The sequence below is a fragment of the Sinocyclocheilus rhinocerous genome, unplaced genomic scaffold, assembly GCF_001515625.1.
Source record: "Sinocyclocheilus rhinocerous isolate Xijiao unplaced genomic scaffold, SAMN03320098_v1.1 scaffold889, whole genome shotgun sequence".
NCBI lineage: Eukaryota > Metazoa > Chordata > Actinopteri > Cypriniformes > Cyprinidae > Sinocyclocheilus > Sinocyclocheilus rhinocerous.
In genome coordinates, this window is record NW_015638024.1 from 1021913 (window position 1) to 1038564 (window position 16652).

Below are 16652 nucleotides of genomic sequence, written 5' to 3' on the forward strand. Positions count from 1 at the left end.
TGTGTAAGATCAAATTAGATCAAATCTTGTGAATGTGCAAACCTGTCTGCTTCTAATGAGTAATGGCTGGCTTCTTATGTACAATATAAATAACGGGCTGGCGCCCTCTATCGATTGAACCTAGAAAAACATTTAGTTTTGCTGTAACCAGGGACCCCAACCAGACCCTCAACCAACAGATGGACCCCAAGTATAAAAAAGCTATTAACTTTAAGAACATTTACTAATAACAAGTCTTACTACTAACTTTAAAATGTTTTTTTGTGTGTGTGTTTATATATATATATATATACATTTGTTTTTTTAAACAGCCATTATGAGACGTTTTATAATAGTGAGAGTATCATAACATGCAACAGTTCTCCAAGCGAACCGCGCCCACTAAACTCCAGACTCCTCCTCTGTACTGTACGTGCCCTGCGTCTCTGCGCTCCTCTCTTTCCCCTCAACACCAGACACATCCAGACCACAGACATGGCTCCATAAGGGTGCACATGGCGGCTAGCAGCCATGAACCAAAAAACAACTCACCAAAAACTACAGATGCATCTCCGATTTGATTGATTTTCGATTGATCAACTTCCACCTCCGCCGCAATATTCTTCAGTCCGGTTTTCAGCATTCGGGAGAGGCTGCTTGCTTGCAACTCTCTCTCTCTGTCTCCATTTCCTCCAGACAATTTTACGTTCTTATTCAACCCGAAATAACCGTAGATATCATATTGTACAACAACAGTCATGGGTGTCCAGGGTTTCCAGGAATACATTGAGAAGCATTGTCCCAACGCCGTGGTGCCGGTGGAGCTCCAGAAGCTCGCCCGCGGGAGTCTGGTCGGCGGCGGCCGGCAGAGACCCCCTCAAATTCCGCTCCGGCTGCTAGTGGACGCCGATAACTGCCTGCACCGGCTCTACGGCGGCTTCTACACCGACTGGGTGAGCGGAGGCCAGTGGAACCACATGCTCGGGTACCTCGCCGCCCTCGCCAAAACCTGTTTCAACGGCAACATCGAGCTGCTAGTGTGCTTCAATGGCGCCCTGGAGAAAGGCCGTCTCCACGAGTGGGTCAAGCGACAGGTGAACGAGAGGCAGACCGCCCAGCAGATCGTCAGCCACGTCCAGAACAAGGGAACCCCGCCGCCCAAGGTCTGGTTCCTGCCCCCGGTGTGTATGGCCCACTGCATCCGCCTGGCGCTCCTCAGGTTCCACATCGGGGTGAGTAGCGACAGATACTCGTGTTTTGACATATGCTGCCATTAGCTTAGCAGAACCAGACCCAGATCAAGTGAAGTGCTCGTCTTAGAAGACAGTAAGTTGGCAGGTAGCAGGTGGCCTAGACGGCTTTCTTGTTGTGTATCTAGCTTAACCAAAACAGCCTAAGATGCCTTGCTGGTCTTAGCTGGTTTAAGCTGGTCTCACAGCCTAGACAAGTTGAAAAGTTCACCAAACCACTCTGAAACCAGTCGTTAAACCAGGCTAGGTTATCAAACTGTGCAACTGTTTTCTTCAGATTTTAATCAAGACCTATACTGGTTTTCATGTAGCATTTTGCATGTATACAAAGATGTTCAAAACAAGATCAGCAGCTTATTTAAGCTGGTTTCACAGCCTGGCCAAGCTGAAAAGTTCTCAAAACCAATCTGAAACCAGCCCAGTAGACCAAACTAGGCTGTTATTGAAACTGCATTATTCATATGAAAACCAGTGTAGGTCTTAAATCATATACACAGACAGCTGGTTTGACTTTCTCTGATTGACTGGCTGAAAACGGCCCAATACCTCTCTAAAATCAACTTACAGTCCTGCAAATCAGCTCAGGCTGGTTTAAGATTTTTATTTTTTTTTTACACAGGATTACAACTTGTTGGAACATAAATATTTGGGGTGGGTGTGCAGAGGAAAACAGGTCTGTTCCAATCAGATCTTATTTCCACAGGCATTTGGGGAACATAGAGATGCCAGCTGTACAGGACGTTACTGTCATGTTGGCTTAATAGATGGTGTTTTAGAAATTTGTTTAGAAACAAATCCAAAACTGTGCCAGTCTGTGTTTTTTTTTTGTTTTTTTACATTTTAATGCCTTTAACAGTGCATGCAACTCTAAAAAAAAAAAATTAAAACCTAATATTTTAAAACCATAATCAGATTGTATGGTTTTGGTTCACTGCTTATAAATATATTATTAGTAGTAGTAGTATTAGTATTATTATTATTATATATTATTATTATTATTAATATATACATATTAAATATATATTACGCCTTTAATTATACAGTATTTATACAGTTTTACAACAATATTACAGAGGAAAAAAATTAACTGAATGAAAAGGATGCACAAGTGAAAAATGAATGACAATATAAAAAAAATACATTAAGTAATTGTTGTATAAATGATAACAAAAACATGTATAAAATATTTATTATTTTAACATTTTCACCTGGATCATCAACAGTAATTAAAAGTGCAATGTATGTCTACACACTAATAACCTTATGCATTAACAACCAAATACAAACATCCCAGAATAGAATAAAAACCATGCATTTATGTATGAATGCTGAAATGAAACCATGTAGTAGTAGGCTGTGCTGGCAAAAGGAAGCGCCACCTCTTCTCTGCTGTGATTGGCTGATGTGTCACACTCTTGTGGCACAAGAATAGTAAGCACTGCTCTGTGATTGGCTGCATGCTCCCTGCGTCACTTCTGCTGAGATTTAGCAGCCATACAGGCTGTGACTAAGTTTATGGGCCCTGTTTTGAGCAGAGAGACATGACTTATGAGATTCTGGCCCATGAATGCTTTTATTTGCATTTATTCGTTTAGTTTATTTTTCAGAGGACTTTCAGCATAAGTGTTTATTATGCTACTAGGATTTTTTTTTCTTATCTCCTGTTCTCATAAACATTGAGTCAATACAGAAGCTATGAAATGTGGGGCAGAAAATGTGAAATATGATTGATTTAAAAATGTATATGTTTACGAGTCAAGCCTTGTTTCCTAGCCCAGTGAACATCCTCTTGTTCAATAAATAGTTTTAAAATTCACATCACAGCCAAGAATCATGGTTCATTGATTCATTCAAATAGTGCTAATCGATTAAAGCATTTGACAGAGAAACCATTATATGATACAATTAGAAATAACATTTCCCAGACTAAACGTGCCTCACATCCTTTCATGGAAATCTGTGAAACCCTGCAGTATAGTCAACCTCATCAATGTAAATTTGTTTTTGTTCTTCTAATGAGCCTTTCTGTAATTTGCTTCCTCACTCAGGTTGTCCAGACCATCGAGGATCATCACCAGGAAGTGATTGCCTTATTTAGGGAAAATGGGTTCCATGGCCTGGTTGCCTATGATTCTGATTATGCCCTGTGCAACATCCCATACTACTTCAGTGCCCATGCTCTCAAACTCAGCCGCAATGGCAAAAGCCTCACCACCAGCCAATACCTGATGCACGAAGTTGCCAAGCAACTTAATCTCAATCCAAATCGTTTTGTCATTTTTGCTTCACTTTTAGGTAGGTTTGTAGGATTGCCTGGCAGTTTTCAAGTCAAAATGACATCTCCATTAGTCCTATTCGCTTAATGCATGTTCTTAGTCATATTGTGAAGTAGGGCTGCACAATTAATCGAAATTAAATTGCAAAGGCGATAAATCGCGATTAGACAGAAGCAGCGATTGTCATGCGTGTCTTTCAGTGAAGCACGGTTCTGTGATCATTAGTAAATCACCATCCGAAGGCCAGAGGGCGCTCTAAGCAAACAGCTTTCATAATCGCAGAACGATTTCTTCGATTTCTTAATCGTCTGCGATTATGAACGCGATTTTGCGTAGCTTGTCAGTGAACTACGGCTCTGTGTAGTAAATGCTGCTCCATCTGAAAACATGTGATGGAGATTTACTACTAATCACAGAACCGGCTTTACTGACAAGATGCGCATGACAATCGCATTCAATTAATCGTGCAGCCCTATTGTGAAGGATTCAGCTGTGCATGTTTTTCTAAAGACAAAATGGTTTTCTTTGTAATATTTTATCCATCAAATATTTTAATCAATTCAATCAGTTCCCGTGGATAAAATCAAGTCTCGCTTTACATTTTTCTTTTGTAAAGTTTGGGGTTAGTATTTTCTTTTTAATTAATAGTTTTATTCAGCAAGGTTGTTCTAAATTGAAGTGTTATGTACATAATTTTACAAAAAAATTCTATTTCAGATAAATGCTGTTGTTTTAAACTTTGTGCTCATCAAATCCAGAAAAATCATGGTTTCCACAAAAATACTAAGCAAGGCAACTGTTTTCAACATTAATAATAATAGGGAATGTTTCTTGAACAGCAAATCAGCGTATTAGAATGATTTCTGAAGGATCATGTGAAAATTCAACTTTGTCATCACACAAAAAATGACATTTTAAAATATTAAAATAACAGTTATTTTAAATTGTAATATTTCACAACATTACTGTTTAATTAATTAATTAATTAATTAATTTAGATCGATCAAATAAATGCAGCCTTGGTTGAGCATAAGAGACCTCTTTCAAAAACATTAATACATCTAACTGACCCCAAACTTTGTATAAGATTAGGCAAGTAAAATGTTGTGTAAACCATTTGGGAACTGATTTACGTTGACTTTGTTGAATATATTTATTTGCATTTTATTACTTTAAGGTAATTATAATTTATTCTAATATTCTAATTAATTAGTAATATATGAATTATTACAATATTATGCAAACTATTAAGTGTTTTTGAAAATTTGATTTCCCACCTTGGATATCTCAAAACTTTCTTGACTGTCTTTATTTACTAATGCAGTAGAAAGAATGGCTCAAATATGATCAATAATGTCACAAATTGTTGAATTTCATGGCTGTTAAATGTTTTCCAGCTGCAATAATGAAGTGTACAACTTAGTACTTCTGCAATTCATGATCAAATAACTAAATGCTGTTTTTGAAGGGAATCACATACTGCCTGATGAAGACTTGGCTGCCTTTCACTGGAGTTTACTTGGCCCTGAGCATCCTTTAGCATCCTTGAAGGTAAAATCTTGATTTTGCCCTGGTCTCTGCATATATATTTGTATGCTTGATTATTATACCTAGCACAACACTAAATAACCAAATATCTATTTAAGAACTATTTTCGCAAACATGCATTTAGTCTGGCTCCATTGTGGAATTCCAGTTGAATATATCCAGTTGTTTTACTTGTAAATGCGTCACATAATGGAAATAAATGTGTATAACAATTCAGATACTTCAAGGTTTTCTTCATTGACTAATAAATGTTTAAAGGGTGCAAAAATAAGACTTCAGTTCTCATTAGATTCCCTCAGTCATAAGCTACTGTGACCAGTTTCCTTGACAACCAGATTGAAATGAGGTCTGGCAAATAACTTATCAGGACCATGCAAAATCACTTCAGCATTGTCCTCAACGTGTACCCTTTTGGTTTTAAATACTCGGTCTTTGAATCTCGCCCAAACAAATCAAGCACTGCGATTATAAAGGAAAGAGTTGAGCTGAGGAATGGCTTCATGCGTAACCTTCTGTTATCTTGTCTCGGTGTTGGTGTTGCTTGACAGATGGCTTCATTGATTCAATGTGAGATAGAGTAGAGTGGGCTATACTCGATTTTAACACCTGACTTGCACATCCGTGCGTGCTTCTTTACTTTTTGTCACCATCACTCTCGGCTCATTTTTGCATATGTCTGTGTTTGTGTCTATAGTTGGTAGTCATTTGATTGTTATTGCATAAAAATGCTCTTTTTTTTGCCGTTTATGATATCCATTGTCAATTGAGCTTGATAAACCTAATATATATGTGTGTGTCTGTAAATATATCGGATTGTACCCAGTCAGATATGTACTCCTATGATGCCCATCACATTTTAAGCAGAAGGAGCTTTTGCTGGGGGTGTGATGGGTTGTTTTCTCTGATGCAGGTCCGTGCCCACCAACTTGTTCTTCCTCCATGTGATGTCGTCATAAGAGCCGTGGCAGACTATGTCCGCAACCTTCAAGATATCCATGACCTGGAAGCTATTGCAAAAGACATATTCAAGCACTCCCAGGTAACATACCATACCATCAGAGCACCTTTAACAGGATAGATTACCCAAACACTGAAAATTGTCATCATTTACTCAACCCCATGTAGGGCTGCATAATTAATCGGAATAAAAACAACATCGCTGTATGGCTTATTGTAATTATCAAACTGGAAAGGTTGTTATTTTAATATATATATATATATATATATATAGGGGACAATTATAATTATTATTTATTTAAATCCCTTATGCTTACCCAGGCTGCATTTATTTAATCAAAAATACAGTAAAAAATTTATATTGTCAAATATTATTACAATTTAAAACAATATTTGACACTTTCTATTCCTGTGATGGCAAAGCTCGACTGTCAGCATCATTACTCCAGTCTTTAGTGCCACATGATCTTTCAGAAATCATTCTATTATGCTAATTTTGTGCTCAAGAAAGAATTCTTATTATTATCAATATTTAAAACAGCTGTGCTGCTCAATATTTTTGTCAAAAGTTCAAACTATGATATATATATATAGGGGACTATTATAATTATTATTTATTTAAATCCCTTGTGCTTACCCAGGCTGCATTTATTTAATCAAAAATACAGTAAAAATTTTATATTGTCAAATATTATTACAATTTAAAACAATATTTGACACTTTCTATTCCTGTGATGGCAAAGCTCGACTGTCAGCATCATTACTCCAGTCTTTAGTGCCACATGAGCTTTCAGAAATCATTCTATTATGCTAATTTTGTGCTCAAGAAAGAATTCTTATTATTATCAATATTTAAAACAGCTGTGCTGCTCAATATTTTTGTCAAAAGTTCAAACTATGATACGTTTTTCAGGATTGACTGATAAATAGAAAGTCAAAAGAAGAGTATTTATTTGAAAAAGAACTCTGTTGTAACAAAGTAAATGTATTTACTGTCACTTTTGATCAATTTAATATGTCCTATATATACATATATACATGCACATATTGTACATCCCTAATTAATATGAAAACAAAAAATGCATCAGATTTGAATGTTTATGTACGCAGAGACTGGTTAAGCAAAATGTATTTATGACATTGTAGAATAGCTCAGTCAGTACAGCAAACAACACTTTCTATAGCAAAATCTATGGCTGTAAGCATTAAAACAATAACTCTACCCACAAAACTACCTATACTCTCAAAACCTAGGTTCAATTTATGATTAGAAGAAAGCTGTTTTCAAAAGTCGACATATCCCACATACATTCCCATACATGTTCTCGGTTACTCACTTGACAGTGGAGCCTGTGTTTTCCTCTACAAACAAGCAAAGCAAACCTGCAGCTTTAAAATATAAAAAAATACATTTTAAACTGCAGTCACTATTTTTATTAGACAAATCACAATTAGATTTTCCCCCAAATTGTACAGAACACAAAAGAAGAATTATTCAGCTTTTTTGTCCATACAATGAAAGTCAATGGGGTCCAAAACAACAAATTGGACAACATGGACTTTTAGTGTATGGACCAAAAAATTAAAAATTCAGTGTTTTGTTTTCTTCTTTTGTGTTCGACAAAATAAAGTTATATTGGTTTAGAACAACATTGGGGTGAGTAAAGGATGACAAATTGTTCATTTTGGGGGGAACTATCAACTATCAAGAACTGTGGACAGACAATATGTGATAATTCTGTGGCTTTGCATTCTAGTCTCGAACTGATGACAAAGTTGTCCGTTTCAAAAAAGCAGTGGAGTATTATGCCACCGCCAGCAAGCCCCTTCACTTCCCCCATTTAGGTAAGATTGTCAATATCTTTGATTTTCCCTCTCTCACAGAATGACATCTGTTCCTGTTGGTTCGTGCTTGTTAAATTCTTGGAGCAGGACAAGTCTACTAATGCTCGCCTGGTGTTGTGTTTTCCTGTCTGTGTTTGAGGCTAGGTTTTAGAGGCACGCTCTCTCTTTCTCAACCATCTCTCAGTCTCAGCCCTCACAGTAATGTGAGAAGTTTTCCCATTTGCCCCGGACCTTGTTTGCGCTTGAAATGGCCGCTGTGCCCTGTGCATACAAATGGGCTTTTTTATAAAAGACTCTTGCACAGAGAGCTGCTAGTCTGGAAAAACTCTCCTCAGCTCCGCTTGCCTGAAAACTTTTAACAGGTTCATTAAACGGCTGTCAATTGAAGATGATCAGATGAGAGAAGAATTAAATTCGACATCTTCCAGTTAGTGAGAGCATGTTTGACAAATTATAGTGGTTGTCTTGTAGAACTATAATTGTGCTTATTTGAATTCAGGCAGATTTACTTTTTGAATGATTTTAAATGTTCTGGTTGTTAGAATGGTATGGACATGAGCTGTGTTTCATATACCTCGTTACATCTCTGTGCCTACACATATTTTGAATGCATCAAGGTAAGCTTCCACGGTGGGTGGACATGCGGTATAATGAGAATCTCAGTTAGGGCTTTATATATATATATATATATAATGTATTATAATATATTTTATATATAAAAAATATATATCTTTTCTGGTAATGCCTGTTTTTCTTTCCAAGTTCCTCTACATTTTTTCAGTTTTTGCTCCAGAGATTGAACCAGACTGTTTTTTTTTTTACATTTGGCCCACAGTCAGACCAAATCAGATGGGATTGCCAGCAGCACCGCAGATGCTTAACATTCCAGGCAATGTAATGTTTAATGTTGTGATGCTTAAATTCACTTGTAGCATTTAAAAAATGTTTATTTTAATTTTTACTGTTTAATTTTAATTTATTCAGACAAAATACTATAGAATTTTACTATTGGCTGTTAATCGGTTATTGGGCAGAATATGAAAATATGGCTTATTGGTATCTGGCTGAATTTTAATATTGGTGCATCCATTTCATTCTCAAATGTAGCCATGTAAGTGACCATAAGGGATGGGACAAACAGAGAAACCAGATGGATAACATCCCAGAAGGAGACCATGGAGACCAAAATAAAGTAGGTCTACTTTTTAGCTCTGTGTGTTAAAATATTATATGCTTGGTAAAGAAAACTTTTGATAGATAATCTTGATACAATAATGTTATATCCATTTAGTGAATTCTTTGATTTCTCTTTCAGTCTGATCCTTCTGTGACCTCCCCTGTAAACCAAGGCCTGGAGGGCAGAGGTCACGTAGGGGTCAATGCCCATATTCCATCCCTCCTTTCTATGCCAACAAGAAATCACATGGATATTACCACTCCTCCTTTACCAGTGGTGGCACCAGAGGTGTTACGAGTCGCTGAGCACAGACACAAAAAGGGCCTCATGTACCCATACATTTACCATGTTCTTACCAAGGTCAGCTTTTAGTTACTAGCAACTAGCAACTGTAACTTTGAAACTACTTCTTGTTAAACTGTTATGGTTGACAGTGTTTGATGGTTATTTTTTGCAGGGTGAGATAAAGTTATCTGTCACCATAGAGGATGAAGCAAACAAAGACCTGCCCTCTGCAGTGCAGCTGTACCGGCCAATCCGTCAATATGTTTACGGGGTGCTCTTCAGCCTGGCCGAGGCCAAAAAGAAGGCAGAGAGACTCGCCATGAGGAGAAATCACCTCCCTGATTGTGAGTTTCAGAACTGATCAGCTAAATTGCAACAGTCAAACTTTTTAAACAATCATAAGTATCACTAATAAGGAAAACCTAAACATTTGTATGTGTTTTTGATAAAAAAATGCTTTGGAACCACCAGGTTTTGTGTTTTTGAAGTACCAATGCAATTTGATAAGCAATTGGCAGTTTGGCAGATTTACGAATTACGACATTGTTACATAACCTTCTTGGAGCCATCTGTTTAATGTAATTAATATTCTTGAGTCAGACCTAAACCAATTTTACAACATTTTGAAAATATTTCTGAATAAGTCTATCTACATGAAGCATTGACACATAATCACAGGTTTTGTCATCTTCTCGAATGGTATTATTTATTATTTCAATAACAGGTTGTCCAAATTTTGAATTTGTCCAGTATTAAACTAAAAGATTTTGTATAGTTCTCATAATGTTTTAAGTTTAAAAAAAATTAATTATTGTTTAATTGTATACATTTTTCAAAATGTATGAATTTATTGTTTTTTTCCATTAATATAGCCTTTGATGCAGATATGACGTTAAAAAATTAATCTTCTTTAATCTTCTCCCCTAAAAATAACAACACACACTTGGGATTAATCTGCGTTTAAATCAGTGAAAAAGCCTAACTAGTATTATCACAATATAGACTGTTCTGAATTTTGTAAGCACAAGAGGTTTGAATCTTATAAATGTTACTATTGTTTGATTCTTGCATATTCCTGCATTGTTAAAGGTATTCTGACATACTTGGAATCGGCTCAAAGTAAGAGTCGGTTCTCAGTTCCCAACCCTGCTCTTAATGCCTAAATTCTCTCCAGGGGCCTGTTGATGGCTGATTTAATTATTCAGAGAGTGCACTTGAGTGTTGACATTAGCTTGTTATTCTAGGCTTGTTATTCTTCAATAATTAGCATCATTCAAAAACAAACATTAGTTCTGTTAATGCTGATGTTCTTTTTTCCCATCATTGGAAATTAGAATACAAGATATGGAAATAGAACAGGGAAACACTGTTATTCAGAAGTAAACATTCCTTTTATTTATTTAATTAGAGAAATCTAAAATCTACTATGAGCTCTAGAATTAAGCAATATATACTATTACTACACAACTAGGCAAAAACAGTCAATTGTCAAATTCACAGTGGAAAAACTTCACTACCCATGATCCACCAATCTGAAGATTTGGATATGTCCCAAAAATGATTTATGTTAAGACAGGGATCCTCAAATCTGGCCCACGAGATCCACTTTCCTGCAGAGTTTAGCGCTAACCCTAATCAAACACACCTGATCAAGCTAATCATTGTCTTCAGGATCATTAGAAAACCACAGGTAGGTGAGTTTGATCAGGGTTGAAGCTAAACTCTGCAGCGCATTGGCCCTCCAGGGCAAGATTTGAGGAACCCTGTGTTAAGATATCAACTTTGTTCATTTACCCTCAATATTTTAAAAAGGGAATGTTTTTTTAAATGGCTTTGGCGAATTCCCCTGTTAAGCTTTTTTGATCTGCCTTTATAGATCCAACAGTGATAATAAAAGAATGGGCTGCATACAAAGGCAAATCTCCACACACCCCTGAACTAGTTGAAGCTCTTCCCTTCCGGGAGTGGACCTGCCCAAACCTGAAGAAACTCTGGCTGGGCAAGGCAGTGGAGGACAAGAACTGGAGGATGAGGGCTTTCTTGGCCTGCATGAGGTCGGACACTCCAGCTATGCTGAACCCTGCCAATGTCCCCACACCTCTCATGGTGCTGTGTTGCGTGCTACGGTGAGAATCTAAACAGCTTCTAAAATCTTGGAAAGACATAAAACACGCTGTGGAATGCAATGTTAAATGCTTTCCTACAATTACAAATGGTTTAATCTATTTGCAGAAAGGGCCTTCAGTATCAGCTGTTGTTTTTTTTTTGTAATATTTCACTCCTTTGTGTTTTACTTCAGATAAACAACCTTGGGTTGCTGAAGAAATTCAACTAGGGCTGTCAGTAAATTTAGTAATTCTGTGTCAATAATTTGTGCTTTTTTGTTGGTAACATATTTACACATTTTGTTCTCTTTTAAGGGAAAAAAAGCAAAATAATTTATTTGTATCGTGTATATATTACTACTGTTCAAAGGTTTGAGGTCAAGAAATTAATACTGTTATTCAGCCAAGGACACTTTAAATTTTTAAATGCGTTCACATCAAGGCATATGCGACTTAACTACATGAACCAAAAATACTCACAAAAAAATGTGTGCGCAAAATTATTCGCACAGACTCTCTCTAAAAAATAAAAATGAATACCTGAATACATTTTGTTATGAACATGAAACACGAAAATTCAAGATATCTGCAAACAGTTGTTAATATGCAGAGCTGTTTGCGCAAATGAAATTAATGAAGGAAAGTAAAAAATGTTCTTCCCTACAACTATTTTTTAAATAGTTTTTATATATAGTTTTCTATTTTTTTTTTCTTTTTTTTAAATTTATATATAGTTTTCTATTTTTTTATTCAAATATTTTTCATTATGATGATGACTATTTTTGTATTTAAGTTTTTGTTTTAGGATTTGTTTTTGGTATACAAACAAAAACTGTTTGTAGCCTTTGAAGATTTTCATTTAATTTAAAAATGAACTTAAATGATTAAATAAATAGTCTGTGAAGGAGTTCATAGATAAATTATTTGTTTTAAAGCTTGTATATGGTGCTTTACATTCAGATTTGGTGTGAATGGGCCACAGTTCTTTCCAGTTTATTTAATAATCTGGTAAAGATGTATTTATATGTTAAAGTATTTAAAGCAATAAGCCTCTTGTGTTTCAAAAAGTAGGGTTTTAGGTATTTTTCTGGAGACTTCTTATTTTGTAAGAACGCTTGCCTGGCTGATTGGCCTTAATGCTTTGTAAAAGCATGTTCTCATCTGATAGTCGGCTTTGCAGGAAAAGACATGGCATTTAAGCAACTTGAGTGCTAGGAATGTGGTCTTTTTGTGTAGATGGTTTACTTGCCTAGCTGAGCTGCTTTTTCCCTGCTCATTTTAGTCAATATGGCTATGAGCTCATAAAAAATGTGAACCATCCACACTAGCTGTGCTGTGTCGTGGAAAACTGGAGTAATAGCTGCTGAAAATTCAGCGTCGATATCACAGGAATTAATGACATATTAAAATATATTAAAAATATATTAAAATAGAGAAAAAGCTTTTAATAAAAGTAACAGGCTATTTGACGATATTACTTTTTTTATTGTATTTTTGATCAAATAACTGCAGCCTTGGTGAGCATAAGAGACTTCTTTTAAAATCATTACATCTTTTTGACCCCATACTTTTGAACGGTAGTGTATATAAAATACATTTATATTACATTGTAAATATAATTGTATAAAACACAGAATCCAAAACAATGCACCACAATCATCAAACCCACATTAAAGGCCTGTTCACATCAAGGCATATGCGACTTAACTACATGAACCAAAAATACTCACAAAAAAATTTGTGCGCAAAATTATTCGCACAGACTCTCTCTAAAAAATAAAAATGAATACCTGAATACATTTTGTTATGAACATGAAACACGAAAATTCAAGATATCTGCAAACAGTTGTTAATATGCAGAGCTGTTTGCGCAAATGAAATTAATGAAGGAAAGTAAAAAATGTTCTTCCCTACAACTATTTTTTAAATAGTTTTTATATATAGTTTTCTATTTTTTTTTTCTTTTTTTTAAATTTATATATAGTTTTCTATTTTTTTATTCAAATATTTTTCATTATGATGATGACTATTTATTTTTGTATTTAAGTGTTTTAGGATTTGTTTTTGTTTGGTATACAAACAAAAACTGTTTGTAGCCTTTGAAGATTTTCATTTAATTTAAAAATGAACTTAAATGATTAAATAAATAGTCTGTGAAGGAGTTCATAGATAAATTATTTGTTTTAAAGCTTGTATATGGTGCTTTACATTCAGATTTGGTGTGAATGGGCCACAGTTCTTTCCAGTTTATTTAATAATCTGGTAAAGATGTATTTATATGTTAAAGTATTTAAAGCAATAAGCCTCTTGTGTTTCAAAAAGTAGGGTTTTAGGTATTTTTCTGGAGACTTCTTATTTTGTAAGAACGCTTGCCTGGCTGATTGGCCTTAATGCTTTGTAAAAGCATGTTCTCATCTGATAGTCGGCTTTGCAGGAAAAGACATGGCATTTAAGCAACTTGAGTGCTAGGAATGTGGTCTTTTTGTGTAGATGGTTTACTTGCCTAGCTGAGCTGCTTTTTCCCTGCTCATTTTAGTCAATATGGCTATGAGCTCATAAAAAATGTGAACCATCCACACTAGCTGTGCTGTGTCGTGGCTGTCCATGTCTGTCAGTTCTGTACACGCTTTTTGCTTCGCTGCTGCCATTGCTGGTTGCTCTCGCTGACAGAATATGCTGGGGAGGTTTGTGCATTAGTCTACATGTATGGATAGACTATGATTTGTTCATGCTTGCTTTGTGCTCTGGCTGAGGGGGAGGGGGTTGTTATCTGCTGGGTGGTTTAACATGTAGCTGCTTATTTAACCTTAAGAGCTTTGTTTGACTGTCGCTACATCTGTCGCCTCCAGATTGATAACCTGGATCCACGCGGAGTTCAGCTGGCTGCTCTTTTTATGTATCATGTTTATAATCTTAAAATACATATATATTTTACTGTTAGTAATACTTGGCCATACTGGATTCTAAATTGACTTGCTATCTGTTTTTTTTTTTAATTTGAATTTAAATTGAAATGATTGCTTTTCTTTGAACAGTCGTCCAAGAGGTGTGATTTCTACTCCTGTTATAAGGACCTTTGGTCGAGGAACCAAATACCACACTAGAGGGTTCAAGAGTCAGGGAACATACCAGGTGAATCATATTGTTTTCCTAGATTTTAAAACAACAGGAATACATATACTGTTATTCTAAATTTGGGGTCAGTATGTTGGAGTAATGGCTGCTGAAAATTCAACCACGCCATCACAAAAAATAAGTAACATTTTAAAAGATACTAAAATAAAAAACAGTTATTTTAAATTGTAATGTTTCATAGTATTACTGTATTTTTGATCAAATAAATGCAGCCTTGGTGAGCATAAGAGACTTCCAGGGTTCCCAGAGTTCCAGGGGTCACATGTCCTGGGTCATAATATGAAATTATTCAAATTCAGTGTTTAGTTATTTTCAAAAATCAGTGATGACATAATTTTTGATTGGATTGATGGACATGGACAGTAAAAAATGGTACAAAATTAATTTTAACAGAGCAATCCTGCATATACTGCCTCAACCAATGAAGCGCTAAAAGACAGAAAGAAGCCGAAGTTGGAGACCAAAACACCACATCTGCCCTTAGAAGGGTCCACAGCTGCAGAGAATGGCTTGGTGGAGGGTAAAGAAGCAGACCAGCTCAATGGGAACGAAGGGGAAAGCAGAGCTACAAACCAACCTGAAAGTGCCTTTAGCAACGAATCTAAAATGTGCAATACTAATCCTCATTTAAATGCACTAAATGAAGACGGCGAGGGCCGCAGAGATGAAGCTCTGGGCGCAGCTGTCTTAAAAACAGAAGAGTAAACCTATTTTTATAGAGAGGGTGAAGGCTGATGGAAGGTTACGTGTTAAGGAATATCTGGAAGGATGGAGGGCCTACAGTTGGTGTAAATTTTTTCCTCTCCGAAAGCGATAAATGAGGACTTACGAATTTTTTAAATCCCTCTTCGATGTCAGTGAGTTTAAACCACAAAGTAATGATGAGGAAACCTCTCGGTAAAACGTAGATATACAAGTCATACAGAGAATCTTACCAGTTTAATGATGAAAGACGGGGTTCTCCCTCGTCAATGATATTACGTGTTTCAAAACTGGTTACATGAAATTATTTTACTTTCTCGATGAAATGCAGAAACCGAAAAATACCGATTTTCATTTGCCAGTCTTTTAGTTTTAGTAAGTTGAGATTCAAGTACCATATATACAGTATATTTGCCATTGTAACTGGGTTTGTATCGTCACAGTAAATGCTTCTTTATTTTTTGAAAACGTAAAACTCACAATTTGAAAAAGACAAAACCAAGAACGCATTTCTCATCACTGTGAGTTTACTTGTTTCAAATGTGCGATTGTTTTGACATTGGGTAACTAGTATTACTACTGCATCTTAAGTTCTGATGATTTCAATATGTCATACATTAGCAATTATAGGTAATATGTCAAGAAATGGTTAGAAAAATCTGAGCTCTTGAAAAAAACAAAACAATGTCTCTTTCCATGTCAGAAAATGCCATGCATCAGAGATCAACGATCAGTGTGGTTTCTTTAATCAAACGTAGCACATTAGTATAACTGTCTCAGCTAAACTGCATGGCTCACGATTAAACAAAAAAAAACAAAAAAAAAACAAAATGGTGTGTAGTTATAATGCATGTTGCCCTGTTTCTTCTTCATTACAAATACCGTGCCCATCTGCAAAATTTAAAAAGGGTGATAATCATTAATAGTCCTATAAAAGGTGTTAACTGTTAGTCAGTAACTGATTTGCGCTAACCTTAAGTTTATTATTTTTGTGATTTATTGACCTCTGTTGTATTTACTCCAACATTATCTAGCCACTTTAAATTTTGTTAATCCTGGTGTACTCATCACTGTATACATTATTATTCTCTGTTGCTGCTTTCTGCATTCATACTATCAGATCATCTCTGAAAAAAAAAGGCTTTGATCTTAAATTGTCCCCCCTTTTCTTAGCTCGAAACAAGTTTTGCGAAATATTCGACCCTCCCATTTGAGATTTTGCCTAAGCAAGTACACTTGTAATCAATTTGATGTTTACTTTAGTGTTTTCAGAACTTATAAACGTGCTTCTAAACGAGAATCATTACTTCTCCATCTAATCCTGAAGCTTTTCATTGCACATTAGTGATCAGAAATATGGTGTATTCCCCTCAGTCCCCTGCCGCAAGTCTAA

General features: G+C 35.7%; 1 protein-coding gene and 1 long non-coding RNA gene across 2 annotated transcripts; both read left to right on the forward strand.

The window, feature by feature from the left end:
• The first annotated feature begins 418 nt into the window (after positions 1-418).
• LOC107749502 (constitutive coactivator of PPAR-gamma-like protein 1) lies at positions 419-14389 on the forward strand. The gene is made up of 11 exons (XM_016564682.1): positions 419-1211; positions 3278-3524; positions 4974-5056; positions 5964-6092; positions 7768-7855; positions 8691-8749; positions 8949-9047; positions 9171-9392; positions 9490-9661; positions 11194-11443; positions 14272-14389. The coding sequence occupies exons 1-11, from the start codon at positions 738-740 to the stop codon at positions 14387-14389; spliced, it is 1941 nt and encodes a 646-aa protein (XP_016420168.1). The 5' UTR covers positions 419-737.
• A 54-nt stretch (positions 14390-14443) lies between these two features.
• LOC107749427 (uncharacterized) lies at positions 14444-16406 on the forward strand. Its single transcript, XR_001641030.1, has 2 exons — positions 14444-14554; positions 14951-16406. It is a non-coding gene; the product is annotated as an uncharacterized LOC107749427 (long non-coding RNA).
• The last annotated feature ends 246 nt before the right edge of the window (positions 16407-16652 follow it).